This window comes from Euprymna scolopes, chromosome 33 (genome assembly GCF_053919585.1).
Source record: "Euprymna scolopes isolate OS-2025 chromosome 33, ASM5391958v1, whole genome shotgun sequence".
NCBI lineage: Eukaryota > Metazoa > Mollusca > Cephalopoda > Sepiida > Sepiolidae > Euprymna > Euprymna scolopes.
In genome coordinates this window covers 88,655,084-88,673,515 of record NC_136514.1, presented here as the reverse complement: position 1 = coordinate 88,673,515, position 18,432 = coordinate 88,655,084, and the positions used below count along the sequence as shown (strand labels likewise).

The 18,432-nt window shown below is 31.6% G+C and overlaps 1 protein-coding gene across 18 annotated transcripts in view; it reads right to left on the bottom strand.

Annotated features, from left to right (window-relative positions):
- LOC145258337 (protein spire homolog 1-like) overlaps positions 1 to 18,432 on the bottom strand; it is a 559,588-nt gene that overhangs the window by 78,646 nt on the left and 462,510 nt on the right. For 8 of the 18 annotated variants that reach the window (XM_080116504.1, XM_080116505.1, XM_080116506.1 and 5 more), the window contains 2 exons: positions 11,409 to 11,478; positions 1,422 to 1,849 (listed from right to left, as the gene is read on the bottom strand). In XM_080116504.1, the coding sequence (XP_079972630.1) occupies positions 1,422 to 1,849; positions 11,409 to 11,478 (498 nt within the window). The remainder of the gene's footprint in view (positions 1 to 1,421; positions 1,850 to 11,408; positions 11,479 to 18,432) is intronic. The other 10 variants (XM_080116509.1, XM_080116511.1, XM_080116514.1 and 7 more) reach the window with 2 other exon arrangements.

Here is an 18,432-nt window from a genome sequence, read left to right as displayed (position 1 = left end):
CAATCCGTTTTTGCCCAGAAATTTGGCTGTTAAGGGGTCAAAGTTCAACGATTTGACCTTTGAGAACTCTACCAAACTCCGACAATTTGGGGTCTAAACACTTGAAATTTTAAATATAGGTTCCTTGGACATGGATCCAACTTAATAACTTGATTTGAGCATAAGACAATAAATATTAAGGGGTCATAATAGGGGTCAAAGTTTTTTAAAATTTAACGTCTGCGGTCTACACCAAATTACTCAGACAATTTTCGGTCTAAACATTTAAAATTTTACATAAAGGGTATTCAGAGATAGGGCAAGCTTTTTAATCGGTTTGAGTCGAAAATTTGAGCTACCAATATATAAATGTATGTATGTATGTATGTTTTCATGTTTGCCTAAATCTTTCGACAGAGGCAACGGATTTTCACAAGATCAGTATCATTTGGAAGCTTGACCCTTCAGACGACAAATATCGAAAAATTGTCTAAAAACATTAATTACTTCACCCTCAACTGGGCACTTTTCTACAAGGAGGGGTCGCTTTTTTTGCTGATATTTTCAAAAGTTATCCCCTCTTTTCGATTGTCTAGCCTTAATTTAAATCTACGTCACTTCCGGTTTGGCGGTGTTTGTAACAGCAAAGACGTCACTTTTTTCCCCGTTCTTTTCCTCCTTCACGGTATGGGTTTGAGCCTGCCTTCCTACAACTACTTTTTTTTTTTTTTTTTTTTTTTTTTTTGCTCAACATACACCTCCAAACACCCGGGCAACGCCGGGCACCCATGCTAGTAGAATCTATTCGGTTTTTTTCAACTCGGTTTCTATTTAACCCATAGTTGGGACCCTAACAGGTTCTACTACTCCGAGTCAGAGTGGACCTGGGAGCAATGGCAATTAAAGGGGTGGCTTCACACTCCGCAAAGCCTGCAAGCTGGGGCCTCACCATCGGATATAGTTTAAGGTCATATCCAGGACCCCATGAGGATAGCATGGTCTCAATTTGTCAAACATGACCGAGTAGAAGTCTTAATCAATTCGCAAGTGTATTGTAGTGTTTTGTATTGCCTGCAGTTTTACAGAAAGATTCCCAAGTTCAACAAGATACACCCGAAGAAGGTTGGAGGTTACATTGGCCGAACCATAACATTCAAAAAGAGAATAGTAGTCCAGAGAATTCAAATTATTTAAATCTTTATCTCAAAAATTCAGAAACATTATTCTTTTATCCAATGGCACCAGAGGAAATTCCTGTAGATGACGGCGAACATTTTCTAAACTAGTCCGTAGGCAGACAAAAAATTATGAGGGTTAGGGTTACAGTTGCTGATAAACACTGCTCGTCTCTTTCCAAAATTCATAACCGGAAGCCATTACCTACTTCTTTTTGACCAGACAAAGTAACGTGTTCATTTATGAAGTTTAGTGTTAGTACTTACAGACAACGGACGACACTCTTTGCAGGTGGAATGCATTTGGTGCGGTTGTGAGTGGCGACATGATGCGGTCTTCCAACTTACATGTGATAATTTAGATGCACTCGTATTTTGCGTGTTAGTCTTTTTCACACTTGCAGCAGCGGGAGGAGCAGGAGTAGGGTTAGAAGGTAGAGGAGCAGGCGGCAGGGTGGAGCTGAGGGGCGTGTCATTGGTCGGGGTGGTCGGCGAATCTGAGTCCGCCCTCTTTTTGCGGTTATTGTTTTGGACTTCCAGGATGCCGTTGATAAACTCTTCTACTTCACTTACAGCGTGGAGGGGATCAGTGTCTGACAGGTTGAGTACCTTCGCCTCAGTGGGGGACTCGCACACCATTATCGTATGTCTTCGTACGAGCTTTGCATTTCTTTCACTGGAGTTCTCACGGTTTACTGCGGATAGAAAATGGAGGATGCACATTAAATAAAAAAACAAATTTTGAAACAATTTCAAAAAGATCTTTCGTGTGCTTTTTTTTTTTTTTTTTTTAACTAAAACACTACCTTTTAGGTGATCACAGATTTTAAATTATTGATACCAAAATTTTTGAGGATTTATAAATTACTTGTACCTGCCAGGTATTTTTTTTTTTTTTTTTTAACTTACATTCATCCCTAACAAGGCATATCACCACTTGGACTTAAGGGACTACTATTTGGCACCATGCCTAGAAAAGATTTACAAGATGTTGGTTTACATTACATTTAAACTTCTGCATATCAGTACAGTCAGGGAGGTAGGTAGCAGGAAGGGAATTCTAAAGTCTAGCTGTTCAAGGAAATAAACCGTTAGATTAGAAAGCTTTCTGGCATTTAGGGACCAGTGAAGGGGTGAGATTTTGTTGCTAAGTGGGATGTGTATGTCGAGGGGGCAAAACTGCAATGAGTTCATCAGAGCACATTCCATGAAAAAAGGCACAGATGCTACACCATCTTCTCTCGGTGGCCAACAACAACGTGTAACCTCATCACCATCGTGATCGGGTTACGATAAAACGACACAAGTACTGGATGTAAAGCTGTGTTTGTATGTGTGTTTGTGTGTGTGTTTGTATGCGTGTTTGTATGTGTGCGTGTATGTGTGTGTTTGTATGTGTATGTTTGTATGTGTGTGTGTATGTTTGTGTGTGTGTGTGTTTATATGTGTGTGTATATTTGTATGTGTGTGTGTTTGTATGTGTGTGTGCATCTGTGCATGAGGATGTGCTTGTGTGCGTGTTTGTGTTCATGTGTGTTTGTGTGCGTTTTATGTGTGTGTGTGTTTGTGCATGTGATACCGTTGTGTAACATATGGAACTCCATCATTGTCCGTTGTTTGCTGTCAAACTCACAACCGTCCTCAACTGTGTCCGCAATTGTTCCTGTCATGAACTGTCACAATATCCGTGTCCAAACCTAAAATTGCCCATAAACTCGAAATATGCATCCATATCATCTACACTCGTGGCATGTGTGTGTGACACCATCAGGAACCATCAATTTATTTTCCTCCAAGCCTTTATCTGACTTTGATTTTGTCCAACTCGTAATTGTGTATAACGCCCCACTGTCGCAAACTGTTCCCACCTGCTTATAAATCCACTTTATGATCAGGTTACAATAAAAAAACACAAGTACTGGATGTAAAGTGGTGTGTGGGTGGGTGGGTGTGTGTTTGTATTGTGTGTGTGTGTGTGTGTGTGTGTGTTTGTATGCGTATATGGGTTTGTGTGTGTTTGTGTGCATATTTGTGCATGTGGATGTGTTTGTGTGTGTGTGTTCATGTGCGTTTGTGTGCATGTGTTTGTTTATGTGTGTGTATGTGTGTTTGTGTGTGTGTGTATGTGCGTTTGTGTGCATGTGTTTGTGTTTGTTTGTGTGTGTGTGTGTGTGAGTGTTTTATGTGTGTGTATTTGTGTGTATGGAATCCCATCATTGTCCGTTGTTTGCTGTCAAACTTACAACTGTCCCCAACTGTGTCCGCAATTGTTCCTGTCATAAACTGTATCAAAATCCATGGGCATACCTAAAAATAAAATACGAAATAACTGCCACACATTGATCAACAATACTAGTTTTGCTTTCTTTTGTGTTCCTCTGCAAACAACTTCCTACAGCTTTGTTCTGCTGATAAACTTATTTCCTCTTTTCTTATATATTTTCCTCATCCGCAGTATCATATACTTAGTTAAACTTAAGGTAAACAAATTCTGTTATATCCTAAGTCATTCCCGTCGTTGATTTTTATTTTGAGGTGATTATTTAAAAATTGTTTGATATTAGCATCTCTTAGCTGAACTCAGTAATTTTTTAAATAAATTGTAGCAAAGTTGATTTATTTATTGCCAATAACATGGTTCAACAATAAAAAATGACAATTGGCTAGTATGAGTTTTCAGCTTAAATGCTATTTGAGACTGACTTTAAAAATCTGGCAAGATAATTTTATAAAACAGATAAATGCCCATCACCAAAAACTTCACCTTCCTTCAAAGAAAAAAAAAATAAAATAAAAAATAATGATTATCAAAATTTTCTGGCTTTGAATAGGGTTATAATAATACTGCTTATTCTTCTGGGAGTGAATAACCATTTTTTTTTTTTTTTAATTGCATTTTCACCCCAAACAAGACACAGTGCCACTTTCATGTAGGGGGCTACTATCTGGGACATAATTTGCAGGGATACTATGAAAGGAGTTCAGCAGCAAGATATCTGTTTACATTACATTTGAACTTCTGCATGTCAGTACATTTAGGGAAGCAGGGACCTGGAAGGGAATTCCAAAGTCTAGCAGTCCCAAGGAAGAAACTATTAGAGTGGAAAGCTTTCTGCCATCTGGGGATCTCTACTGTGTAAGGGGTGGGATTTTGCTGTTTGTCGTGTTTGTTGAGGTATTTAAATTTGGATCAAGTTAAGTTTGATGTGCATGTACTTCATTGTTTAATATGAAACACATTTTATTGTGATATTTTTATTTTAAGGAGATTATTTAAAAAAGTTTGCATCTTTATTGGTCAAACAAAGTAATTTTAAAAATAACTATAGCAAAATAAGTTTATTTATTGCTAATAACACTGTGCAACAATAACAAATGACAATTGGCTAGTGAAAACAAAGTTTGATTTTCAGCTTAAGTACTATGTGAGTGTGGCTTAAAAAATATGACAAGATCACTTTATACAGCAGATAAATGTCCACCACCACAAGCTTGACCTTCTGCCAAATAAAAACAAAGAAGAAAAAAAAAAACAATATGGTTACCAGTCTCTCCAATGCTTGCTGGTCTTGAAGTGGGTTATAATGATAACATTTATTTTTCCATTGGACAATTCAATAAAGTCAATTTTTTTAAAATACTTCATTGCTTAATATTAAACACATTTTATTGCAAAATATCTCTATTATTATATTTGTGTGTGTGTGTGTGTGTGTGTGTGTGTGTGTGTGTGTGTGTGTGTGTGTGTGTGTGTGTGTGTGTGTGTGTGTGTGTGTGTAAGTGAGTTTCTTCCTCGTGGGTTCCGAAACGGTTGAGCTTATCTTTTGCAAATTTGACACAAAGGTAATTTATATGTCTGGCAGTGTTCTTAGATATATTTTGTACAGAAATTCATTCGACAAGTATAAAAAATCTTTAAAAAATATCTGATCTTAAAATTAGTCTTTCTCTCTTATAAATAAAAAAAAAAAATTTTTACAGGGTAATATTTTACATTACACCGACAAGGGAGATAATAAAATCTCAACAAATAATTTCTTCTTAAAAAACAATTACTGACACTTGGAAATATAGCTCAGTGGCAGAGCATTTGACTACAAATTGAATGATCCCCTGTTCAAGCTCAAGTGTACCTCACCATTTTATTTTAATTTTTTTCTTATTAATGAGTTAAATTTACAATAAAAGAAGATTACCATTTAAAATCGCTGCAAATCATTTCTTTGTTTGCATATTTTAATATTAAACATAATTCAGAAGTGATTTTTCCCGGGCATTCATCATCAAGCCCAATATCAGCTGACGTGATATTGTAAACAAACACAGACAGAATTTTATGAACATTATTATTATTTATTTATCTTATTTTTTTTTGCTAATTATTTCACCAGGCAAATTCTTCCTTGTAATATTCAATATTCGACAAAGGATTGATTTTATAATAATACCTATGCAATCTGCATAAATTAAAATATCATGTTTAAACGTACTGTACGACTGGACAACGCCAAGTGATCAGCTAGTAATCAGGTGTGAGTAGTCTTCTAGCATGATAGAGAGAACCCACCTTCTTTGTAGCAGCCTTCGTAACAGTTAACAATAGTTTAAAGAAGTGAGATGATTCAAATATGTTTTTACAATTTCTGATTTCTATTCAGTTCTAAATTCCCGATTCCAATGCAATTACTGATTCTGATTCTTTTAAAATCTTTAAATATTTAGTTACAGAGTTATGTTTTTTTTCTATTTACATTTTGGATTACCCTAATATGTGCGGATAGTTTCACAACTAAAAAAAAAATAAAAAAATAAAACAATAGATCTTACATTCAAAAGTGATAAAATCGTGCATAAAAATTTGACCGGGCGTCGTAGCTTGGTGGTAAAACATCATGTTGCTGATTGAGCAGTATATCTCCGTCAAGAGAGTTAATGACATCAGGTTTTTGCAGCTCTTGAAGGGAGGCACTGACGTCCTCCTACATACAGCACCTGGTATTCCAAAATGATCACCAAGATCATCACTTAACTTTGTTGATCTAATGTGAACAGGTGTGTTTAGATCTCTGAACTACTACTTTGTTTTATCAATTCGACATGATACATATCTAAATTTACAGAATACACGCAAGAGAGGAGGGGGGGGCCCCCGGTCATAAAACATGCTTAAACATTTTAATTCATTCAGATCTTGTATTGATTATTACAGAACCAATTCTCAATTAAACCTCATATTGTACCTAGTATATATATATATATATATATATATATATATATATATATATATATATATATATATATATATGGGCAGGTAACGATTGAGCAGCTACGAGTTTGATACTTGTTAAAAGTTTAGCCATGCTGATGACAGGTGATACACAGAAACACGCGTTCATGAATAACTTTTGTGCATGTAATAAATAGTTGAATATTTAATCAATTATTAATAATAAAAATGCTATTGTGGGGCTGATTAATATATTTTAGTTTTACCATAATTTAAAATCAATAATTTAAAATCAATAATTTCAAATTAACACATATTTTATCATGAGCAATGGAAAATGTTTTAAACAAAAAAAATCAAAAAACAAACAAAAAAATAAATAGAACCAAACAAACAAGAACAAAATAAAATAATTAAAAAAAAAATTGTTGACATCAGAAAATTGGCACAAATTTTCAGATTCCAATACTAATCTTGATACCCCAACAAGTTTCAATTGTTTTTGATTTCCTATTCTGATTAACCGGCCTCACATTAATTAAAAAAAATAGAGTTGCCAAAGAACAAAAGAAAAAAAAAAGCAGCCGACACTTTTAAGCTGTTACTGAATTACCTCCCTTGTTTAACAATTTATTTCATTCTTTTGGACTTTCATTAATCCCAAACAAAGCATATTGTCATTGAAGTATGATGACCTACTGAGACGGGATTTATAAGGGGATAACTTAAGAGGGGAGTTAGACCAGATCCTTGTTCACATTACATTAAAATGGTACTCGTAGAGTTTAATCAAGACATTTAAAAATGAAAATAGTGAAAATAAGTCATATTGTATGTTTCTGTTATGAAATGAAGCGCTATTGGAAAAAAATTTCACTTAATTTGATCAAGCAGTTCTTTTTTTTTTTTTTTTTCATTAATTATTCTGATTAACCGCCACAAACATTAATTAAAAAATAAATAAATACCGTTACCAAAGAAAAAAGAAATAAAGTAGCCGACACCATTTTATCTGTTACTTCTGACGACAAAAAAATGATTTTCATTGTACAACAGAAAGAAACTCTTCATCATAAAATTGAAAATGGTGCATGGGTGATCACTCAAGATTTAAAACAAGCCCGTCCTTCGTGAACTCGTGCAATGATTTGAGCAAAAGTGGATCACCTGTACCAACAGGCACCAGATTGGCCGGTTTCGCTAGCGAACTTCGCACAAGTGAAAATATAGAAAACAGGGCTGCTCCTGATAAATTTAACAAAGGACTCGCAAGGCGAGGCTGCCGACAAGGATGATTTCCACTTGCAATTGGGATACCAAAAAGCCGAGGAATCTTTTGTAGTTGGAGCAAAGATTGCGGAAGTAGTTTCCCAGCATCGACTGTGTCTCTAAAACCTGTAGCGGATGAAGTAAGAAAAATGAAAAACAAAACTAAAAGATCAGAATCTAAATTAGTGATGGGACGATTCCAATATTTTTCCTGATTCCAATACAATTACCGATTCTGATTCTTTATAAATCTTTAAATATTTAACTATAAAAGTGTGATTTTGTCCAGATTACTGTAAAAACACATCTAAAATGTGCAAATATTTTCTCAAATGTAAAAACACACTTGTGAGGGTGTGATCTAGAGATTGTAGTCTTACTGGAAACTCAACTTTATAGGTTTATAACATTTAAGGGTGGGATGCGGGCTTTACCCTGTATGTAACAACCAAGCTCAACTGTTTAAGAAGTTTTTTATTTGTTTGAAAAAAATAAAATAAAATAAATAATAGGAAATCCACTGTTTAAAAAGTACTGTTAATATTGTAATCCAAAATTCAAATTTAACACTTTAAAAAACCAAACAAGTGCAAATCAGTTTTTTTTAATTTTTATAAATGAATATATTTATTTTTTTTTTAAATATCTTGAACTTGATTGGTCTTTTAGACCGTTAAATTTTGAATTCGAAAAAAAAAAAAAAAAAAAAAAAAAAAAAAAAAAAAAAGAGAAAGTTTTTTGGTTCGTTTGGTTTGGGTTAATAGTTCATCAACCACTGTCGGGTCATTTTAGGGCCAAACACTATTTCTGATCGTATTCATTTTAGTCAAAGTTCATTTTTTTGGTTAAGGTTTATTTATTCGGCAGAGTATTTCTTGGATAGAGTTTATTATGTATTATTTTCTTATTCTATTTTTCGTTTTGAAGATATTGTATTATATTTCTTAGTTTTACATTTCGTAGTTTTGAAGATATTGTATTATATTTCTTACTGAAGTAGTTTTACATTTTTTTTTTGGTCCCCCAACAAAAGGAGGGTGAACCTGTAAATTCACCATTGTTCGTCCGTTCGTCTGTCCGCACTTTTCTCAACTCTCGAAGTTTTTGAAATTTTGCACAAACATTAAACATGATATGAGTAAAAAAGTAACAGAATGGATTTTCTGGGAAAACTCTGGTTGTCCCCCATAGGGGTACCTTTCAGGTTAAAATGGCTAAAATTGACACTTTTTTGCTCATTAAAAAAATTGATGCCTTGGATTTTTGTAAGACTTTTAGAAAAGTTGTAACTAACTGATTTCTATATAATTTTGTTTGTCTATACTTCGCGATAACTATTGGGTGTGCTCTAGGGGCTCTTTTAGGGATAATAAAAACACTCCATTTTTTATACAGTAAAAGTACTTTATTTTTTATTTTTTATTTTTTTTTTTTTTACACCTGGGGACTTTTGGGCTACATTAACTGAACTCCAATCTATACTCCCGCCCCCTCAATGCCAAACTCGCACAAAAAAAAACACTCAATTAGCTACAACCACTATATATGAGTTTCCACGCTCTCTGTGTCTAAATCTAAATGCCGATTCCATGAACAAATCTTATTTCCCAGAACTGTCCATTTGTGGAGCACTGTTCCGCTGGCCTGCTTCCCGGTTGAATATAACATAGTAGCCTTCAAATCCAATGTAAACAAGTTTTTTTTAAGCCATCCCCTTAAATAATCAAATTCTACCCAATTTACACCATTAACGATTACTATATCACCTTACTATACTATATACCCTTATCCTTGAGTGGCCTTTGGCCCTTAATAAGTGGTAACTCCCAAGTGTAAAAAAAAAAAGTACTTTTTCTGTATAGATGTAAATTCAGTGGAATCTATCGTTAAGTGTTTAACATTGTATGGGGCAGACTATGCACCATGGAGACCCCTCTCCCTCAAGTAAGAATTGGTAGGTAATTTTAGAATGTCCACTATAAATCATTTTTGACATTTTAAAAACAACTGAATTTTAATCGAGACAATTTTGAAAGCAATGCGAAAGAAGCATGCATGGGTCCCCGTGAGTGCACAGTGAACGAGGCATAAAAAAATGACTAAGTTCAGCGTTTGCACCCCCCCCCTTTAGTGTCAGATCCTGGTGCAAATGAAGAAACAGTACAGTTTTAGGCTTTAACATATGTAAATTGGAGTTGTGCACCATGCAAAAAAATAAATGACTCAGTCCATCATTTAGCCCCAAAAGTCCCCAAGGCCTTAATATATTTAAATTTGAGTTCAGCACCATGCAAGACTGCTAAATAGACATACACAGAAAATTTTGGACAAATATGGTAAAATAGTCCCAAAATAGAGTGTTTTTATTAAAAAAGGTATACCCAAGAGTTATCGCGAAGTATAGACAAACAAAATTATATAGAAATGAGTTAGTTATAACTTTTCAGAAAGTTTTATAAAAATCCAAGGCATCAATTTTTTTTTTACTAAGCACAAAAGTGTCAATTTTAGCCATTTTAACCCGAAAGGCACCCCTAGGGGGGGGGGGATCAACCAGAGTTTTCCCAGAAAATCCATTCTGTTACTTTTTTACTCATATCATGTTTAATGTTTGCGCAAAATTTTTAAAAATTCAAAGGCGTAGTTATTGAGAAAAGTGCGGAAGGACGAACGTGAATTTACAGGTCCCCCCCCCTCCTTTTGTTGAGGGACCAAAAAGAAAAAGAATTACCTCCCTTTCATTTCATTAATCCCAAACAAAGCATAGTGTGGTTGAAGTATGATGACCTACTAAAACCGGATTCACAAGAGGAGAACTTAGGAGGGGGAGTCAAACAAGATTTTTGTTCACATTACATTAAAACGGTACTTGTACAGTTTAATCAAGACATTAAAAAAATGAAAATCTTGAAAAAAAAAAAAAAAAAAAAAGGTTATGTTGTACGTATCTGTTATGGAATGAAGTTCTCCAAAAAAAAAAAAAAAATTTGTCACTTATTTGATCAAATAGTTTTTTTTACAGCAGAAAAACAATTTTTTATGGCAGCAAACTGAAGGTAGCCATGTTTTAATTTTTAGACCACGAGGAGGGAAGAAGGAGATAATTCAGTCTAAAGCGCCGACACCCCTCCCCCTATGTTAAATAATAGCTTTTCTTCCTTCCTCGTGGTCTAAAAATCAAAACATGGCTACCTTTTGTTCAGTGTCGTAACAAATGTTTTTTTTTTTTCAGAGAACTTAATTCCATAAGGGGTACATACGATATAACTTTTTCAAAAGTATATGGATGCCATCAGCTGGAATTGAAACCGAAAGCAAAACTGTAGCATCCAAAGCTGGTGACGTTACCACTGTACCAACGTGACACGCATATGAATTGATTAAAAAATTAAAAATAAACTAAGTACAAAATGTATAACGATTTTTTTTCATTTTTGACCCATTTCTTTTACCCCTTAAAAACTATGTTAACCGGCTAAACACCCATAAAATAATGATCCATAAAAAATCCAATCCTTTAAGGTGCCTAGCGCTACTCTGCGACTTTTAGTTTCAGAAGAGATAGAGCTTGAAAATAGACAAACAGACAGACAGACATATTATATTTTAAAATTTGATCAGCGTTCAGCATATTCCAACAGCTTACATAAGCTACCTGAATTTACTGACACACCATCTACATCTAGAGTCATTCTCTGCATGAATTATACAAACTGATGGGAGGCGGGGGATCATTGATAAAAATGAATAACTCATACCAGGTCTCCGGAAGGAATCCCTATGTTCGTCATCCGTTCCATCACGGCCGGAAGAATCGTCTTCTTCTGCCTTTAAATAAAACATGGAAAATAAAATAAATTATTTGTTTTTCTACTGCAATGAAATAAAATTACAAATGCATACATATAATTGAAATTTTTTTGAAATAGGAAGTTTTATTTGAAGTTTTAAAAGAGGAGTCTGCCTTTCTGTAAAGGGTTAACAAGAATGGAAGCCGGTTATTGCAAAGACAAGAGACGCCTATTAACCTTAGTCTTGAAAAGCTCAAGGTCGTAGGTAGAAAGAAAACAGCAGGAAGGAAGAGAGTTCTGAAACCTTGCAGTCCTTGTGAATTACTTGATACTTCTACTCAATCATTGCTGACGAAATGAAAGCATACTATCCCTATGGATTAAATAAAGGGTTCCATTTGAAATTCTGTGAAGATTCCCGAGTTCAACAAAAAGATGCCAGACAAAATACATCTGAAGATGGCTGGAGATTACATTGATTGTTGTGAAAATAAAACTCAAGATGAGAACTGTAGTCCGAAGAATCCAAATAATCAAGCTGCATCTAAAAAAATTCAAAACCGTAATTTTGAATCCCTTTTTTTTTTCTTTTTTTTAAATCTGATGAAAAAAAAATATAAAAAAGTTGAATAAGTTCTTTGAAATCAGATTAATGCGTCTATTCCAAATCTGGACCTCCTAGAACTGCACAGAACCAGCATGACACTGCAATGTGATAGTCGGGGGGTGGGGGGGCGAATCTCATCTTAAAAGTTTTGCAAGTTAGGAAAAGTACAAGAAAATCAACAGGGTCATTGCAAGAATGTAACTTCTTCAACTGAATTTCATCAAGTACTCTATTCACTGTGCCACGGATCCTTGCGATTTATATTCCTGGAGATTGAAGGTTCAATCCTCAGTGCGAGCAACTCAAAAATACAATTTTCTTTTTTAATGGAAATCACTGGAGACAAGGCATGAAGCCACTTGATGCAACGAGCGAACAAGAACGAAAGCTGATTATGGCAAAGACAAGAGATGCCTATTGGCTTTAGTCTTGAAAAGACCAAAGCTGTAAGTAGATGGAAAACAGTAAGCAGGAAGGGAGTTCCACAACCTTGCCGTTCTTTACTGTCATGGCTGACGAAATGAGAGCATGTTATCCTCATGTATTAAATAAAGGGTTTCATTCGAAATTCTGTGCAGATTCTTGAGTTCGACAGAAAGATGCAAGATACATCTGAAGATGGCTGAAACGTTGTGAAAATAAAACTCAAGATGATAACAGTAGTCCGAAGAATCCAAATAATCCTCATCTCAAAAATTAAAAACCATAATTTTGAATGTTTTGTTTTAAATCTGATGGAAAAAAAATGTAGTTGAAGAATGCCTTTGAAATTCAGTTAATGTCTCCATTCCGAATCTGCATCCGCTTGCTAAATAATGCATTATCATAAAAATGCGTTCACAAGAAGAAATTCCTGCGACTTTTATTTATTGGCAGAGTTGAGAAAAGAAGAACCAAACCTTTTGTGAAAGTGAAAAAGTTTTCCTTTGAATAAATTAGACGATTCAATAATCAATCATCATTTGAATCAATAATCAATCATCATTTGAATCAATAATCAATCATCACTTGAATCAATAATCAATCATCACTTGAATCAATAATCAATCATCACTTGAATCAATAACCAATCATCATTTGAATCAATAACCAATCATCAATTGAATCAATAACCAATCATCACTTGAATCAATAATCAATCATCACTTGAATCAATAATCAATCATCATTTGAATCAATAATCAATCATCATTTGAATCAATAACCAATCATCACTTGAATCAATAATCAATCATCATTTGAATCAATAACCAATCATCACTTGAATCAATAATCAATCATCATTTGAATCAATAATCAATCATCACTTGAATCAATAACCAATCATCATTTGAATTAATAACCAATAATCACTTGAATCAATAACCAATCATCACTTGAATCAATAACCAATCCTCATTTGAATCAATAACCAATCATCATTTGAATCAATAACCAATCATCAATTGAATCAATAACCAATCATCATTTGAATCAATAACCAATCATCACTTGAATCAATAATCAATCATCATTTGAATCAATAACCAATCATCACTTGAATCAATAATCAATCATCATGTGAATCAATAATCAATCATCACTTGAATCAATAACCAATCATCATTTGAATCAATAACCAATCATCACTTGAATCAATAACCAATCATCATTTGAATCAATAATCAATCATCACTTGAATCAATAATCAATCATCACTTGAATCAATAACCAATCATCATTTGAATCAATAACCAATCATCATTTGAATCAATAACCAATCATCATTTGAATCAATAATCAATCATCACTTGAATCAATAATCAATCATCACTTGAATCAATAACCAACCATCATTTGAATCAATAACCAATCATCACTTGAATCAATAACCAATCATCACTTGAATCAATAATCAATCATCACTTGAATCAATAATCAATCATCACTTGAATCAATAACCAATCATCATTTGAATCAATAACCAATCATCACTTGAATCAATAACCAATCATCACTTGAATCAATAACCAATCATCATTTGAATCAATAATCAATCATCACTTGAATCAATAATCAATCATCACTTGAATCAATAACCAATCATCACTTGAATCAATAATAAATCATCACTTGAATCAATAATCAATCATCACTTGAATCAATAATCAATCATCACTTGAATCAATAATCAATCATCACTTGAATCAATAATCAATCATCACTTGAATCAATAATAAATCATCACTTGAATCAATAATAAATCATCATTTGAATCAATAATCAATCATCATTTGAATCAATAACCAATCATCATTTGAATCAATAACCAATCATCACTTGAATCAATAATCAATCATCACTTGAATCAATAATCAATCATCACTTGAATCAATAATCAATCATCATTTGAATCAATAACCAATCATCATTTGAATCAATAATCAATCATCACTTGAATCAATAATCAATCATCATTTGAATCAATAACCAATCATCATTTGAATCAATAATAAATCATCACTTGAATCAATAACCAATCATCAATTGAATCAATAACCAATCATCACTTGAATCAATAATCAATCATCACTTGAATCAATAACCAATCATCATTTGAATCAATAACCAATCATCATTTGAATCAATAATCAATCATCACTTGAATCAATAATCAATCATCACTTGAATCAATAATCAATCATCACTTGAATCAATAATCAATCATCACTTGAATCAATAATAAATCATCACTTGAATCAATAATAAATCATCATTTGAATCAATAACCAATCATCATTTGAATCAATAACCAATCATCACTTGAATCAATAACCAATCATCACTTGAATCAATAATAAATCATCACTTGAATCAATAACCAATCATCATTTGAATCAATAATCAATCATCACTTGAATCAATAATAAATCATCACTTGAATCAATAATCAATCATCACTTGAATCAATAATAAATCATCACTTGAATCAATAATAAATCATCATTTGAATCAATAACCAATCATCATTTGAATCAATAACCAATCATCATTTGAATCAATAATCAATCATCACTTGAATCAATAACCAATCATCACTTGAATCAATAAAAAATCATCACTTGAATCAATAATCAATCATCATTTGAATCAATAATCAATCATCATGTGAATCAATAATCAATCATCATTTGAATCAATAATCAATCATCACTTGAATCAATAACCAATCATCACTTGAATCAATAATAAATCATCACTTGAATCAATAATCAATCATCATTTGAATCAATAATCAATCATCACTTGAATCAATAACCAATCATCAATTGAATCAATAATCAATCATCACTTGAATCAATAATAAATCATCACTTGAATCAATAACCAATCATCAATTGAATCAATAACCAATCATCATTTGAATCAATAATAAATCATCATTTGAATCAATAATAAATCATCATTTGAATCAATAATCAATCATCATTTGAATCAATAATCAATCATCACTTGAATCAATAATAAATCATCAATTGAATCAATAATCAATCATCACTTGAATCAATAATAAATCATCACTTGAATCAATAACCAATCATCATTTGAATCAATAATAAATCATCACTTGAATCAATAATAAATCATCACTTGAATCAATAATCAATCATCATTTGAATCAATAACCAATCATCACTTGAATCAATAATCAATCATCATTTGAATCAATAATAAATCATCATTTGAATCAATAATCAATCATCACTTGAATCAATAATAAATCATCACTTGAATCAATAATCAATCATCATTTGAATCAATAACCAATCATCACTTGAATCAATAATCAATCATCAATTGAATCAATAACCAATCATCACTTGAATCAATAATAAATCATCACTTGAATCAATAATAAATCATCACTTGAATCAATAACCAATCATCACTTGAATCAATAATCAATCATCATTTGAATCAATAATCAATCATCAATTGAATCAATAATAAATCATCAATTGAATCAATAATAAATCATCACTTGAATCAATAATCAATCATCACTTGAATCAATAATAAATCATCACTTGAATCAATAATCAATCATCATTTGAATCAATAATCAATCATCAATTGAATCAATAATAAATCATCACTTGAATCAATAATAAATCATCACTTGAATCAATAATCAATCATCATTTGAATCAATAATCAATCATCACTTGAATCAATAATCAATCATCAATTGAATCAATAATCAATCATCACTTGAATCAATAATAAATCATCAATTGAATCAATAATCAATCATCACTTGAATCAATAATAAATCATCATTTGAATCAATAATAAATCATCACTTGAATCAATAATCAATCATCATTTGAATCAATAATAAATCATCACTTGAATCAATAATCAATCATCAATTGAATCAATAATAAATCATCACTTGAATCAATAATAAATCATCAATTGAATCAATAATCAATCATCACTTGAATCAATAATAAATCATCACTTGAATCAATAATCAATCATCAATTGAATCAATAACCAATCATCACTTGAATCAATAATAAATCATCAATTGAATCAATAATCAATCATCACTTGAATCAATAATAAATCATCACTTGAATCAATAATCAATCATCAATTGAATCAATAATCAATCATCACTTGAATCAATAATAAATCATCAATTGAATCAATAATCAATCATCACTTGAATCAATAATAAATCATCACTTGAATCAATAACCAATCATCACTTGAATCAATAATAAATCATCACTTGAATCAATAACCAATCATCATTTGAATCAATAACCAATCATCACTTGAATCAATAACCAATCATCACTTGAATCAATAATAAATCATCACTTGAATCAATAACCAATCATCATTTGAATCAATAATAAATCATCACTTGAATCAATAACCAATCATCATTTGAATCAATAACCAATCATCACTTGAATCAATAACCAATCATCATTTGAATCAATAACCAATCATCATTTGAATCAATAATAAATCATCACTTGAATCAATAATCAATCATCACTTGAATCAATAATCAATCATCATGTGAATCAATAATCAATCATCACTTGAATCAATAATAAATCATCATTTGAATCAATAACCAATCATCATTTGAATCAATAATAAATCATCACTTGAATCAATAATCAATCATCACTTGAATCAATAATCAATCATCATGTGAATCAATAATAAATCATCACTTGAATCAATAATAAATCATCACTTGAATCAATAACCAATCATCACTTGAATCAATAATAAATCATCACTTGAATCAATAATCAATCATAACTTGAATCAATAATAAATCATCACTTGAATCAATAACCAATCATCATTTGAATCAATAACCAATCATCACTTGAATCAATAATCAATCATCATGTGAATCAATAATCAATCATCATGTGAATCAATAATCAATCATCACTTGAATCAATAATAAATCATCACTTGAATCAATAATAAATAATCATTTGAATCAATAATAAATCATCATTTGAATCAATAACCAATCATCATTTGAATCAATAATCAATCATCACTTGAATCAATAATCAATCATCATGTGAATCAATAATCAATCATCATGTGAATCAATAATCAATCATCATGTGAATCAATAATCAATCATCACTTGAATCAATAATAAATCATCATTTGAATCAATAATAAATCATCACTTGAATCAATAACCAATCATCATTTGAATCAATAATCAATCATCATTTGAATCAATAATAAATCATCAATTGAATCAATAATCAATCATCACTTGAATCAATAATAAATCATCACTTGAATCAATAACCAATCATCACTTGAATCAATAATAAATCATCACTTGAATCAATAACCAATCATCATTTGAATCAATAACCAATCATCACTTGAATCAATAACCAATCATCACTTGAATCAATAATAAATCATCACTTGAATCAATAACCAATCATCATTTGAATCAATAATAAATCATCACTTGAATCAATAACCAATCATCATTTGAATCAATAACCAATCATCACTTGAATCAATAACCAATCATCATTTGAATCAATAACCAATCATCATTTGAATCAATAATAAATCATCACTTGAATCAATAATCAATCATCACTTGAATCAATAATCAATCATCATGTGAATCAATAATCAATCATCACTTGAATCAATAATAAATCATCATTTGAATCAATAACCAATCATCATTTGAATCAATAATAAATCATCACTTGAATCAATAATCAATCATCACTTGAATCAATAATCAATCATCATGTGAATCAATAATAAATCATCACTTGAATCAATAATAAATCATCACTTGAATCAATAACCAAT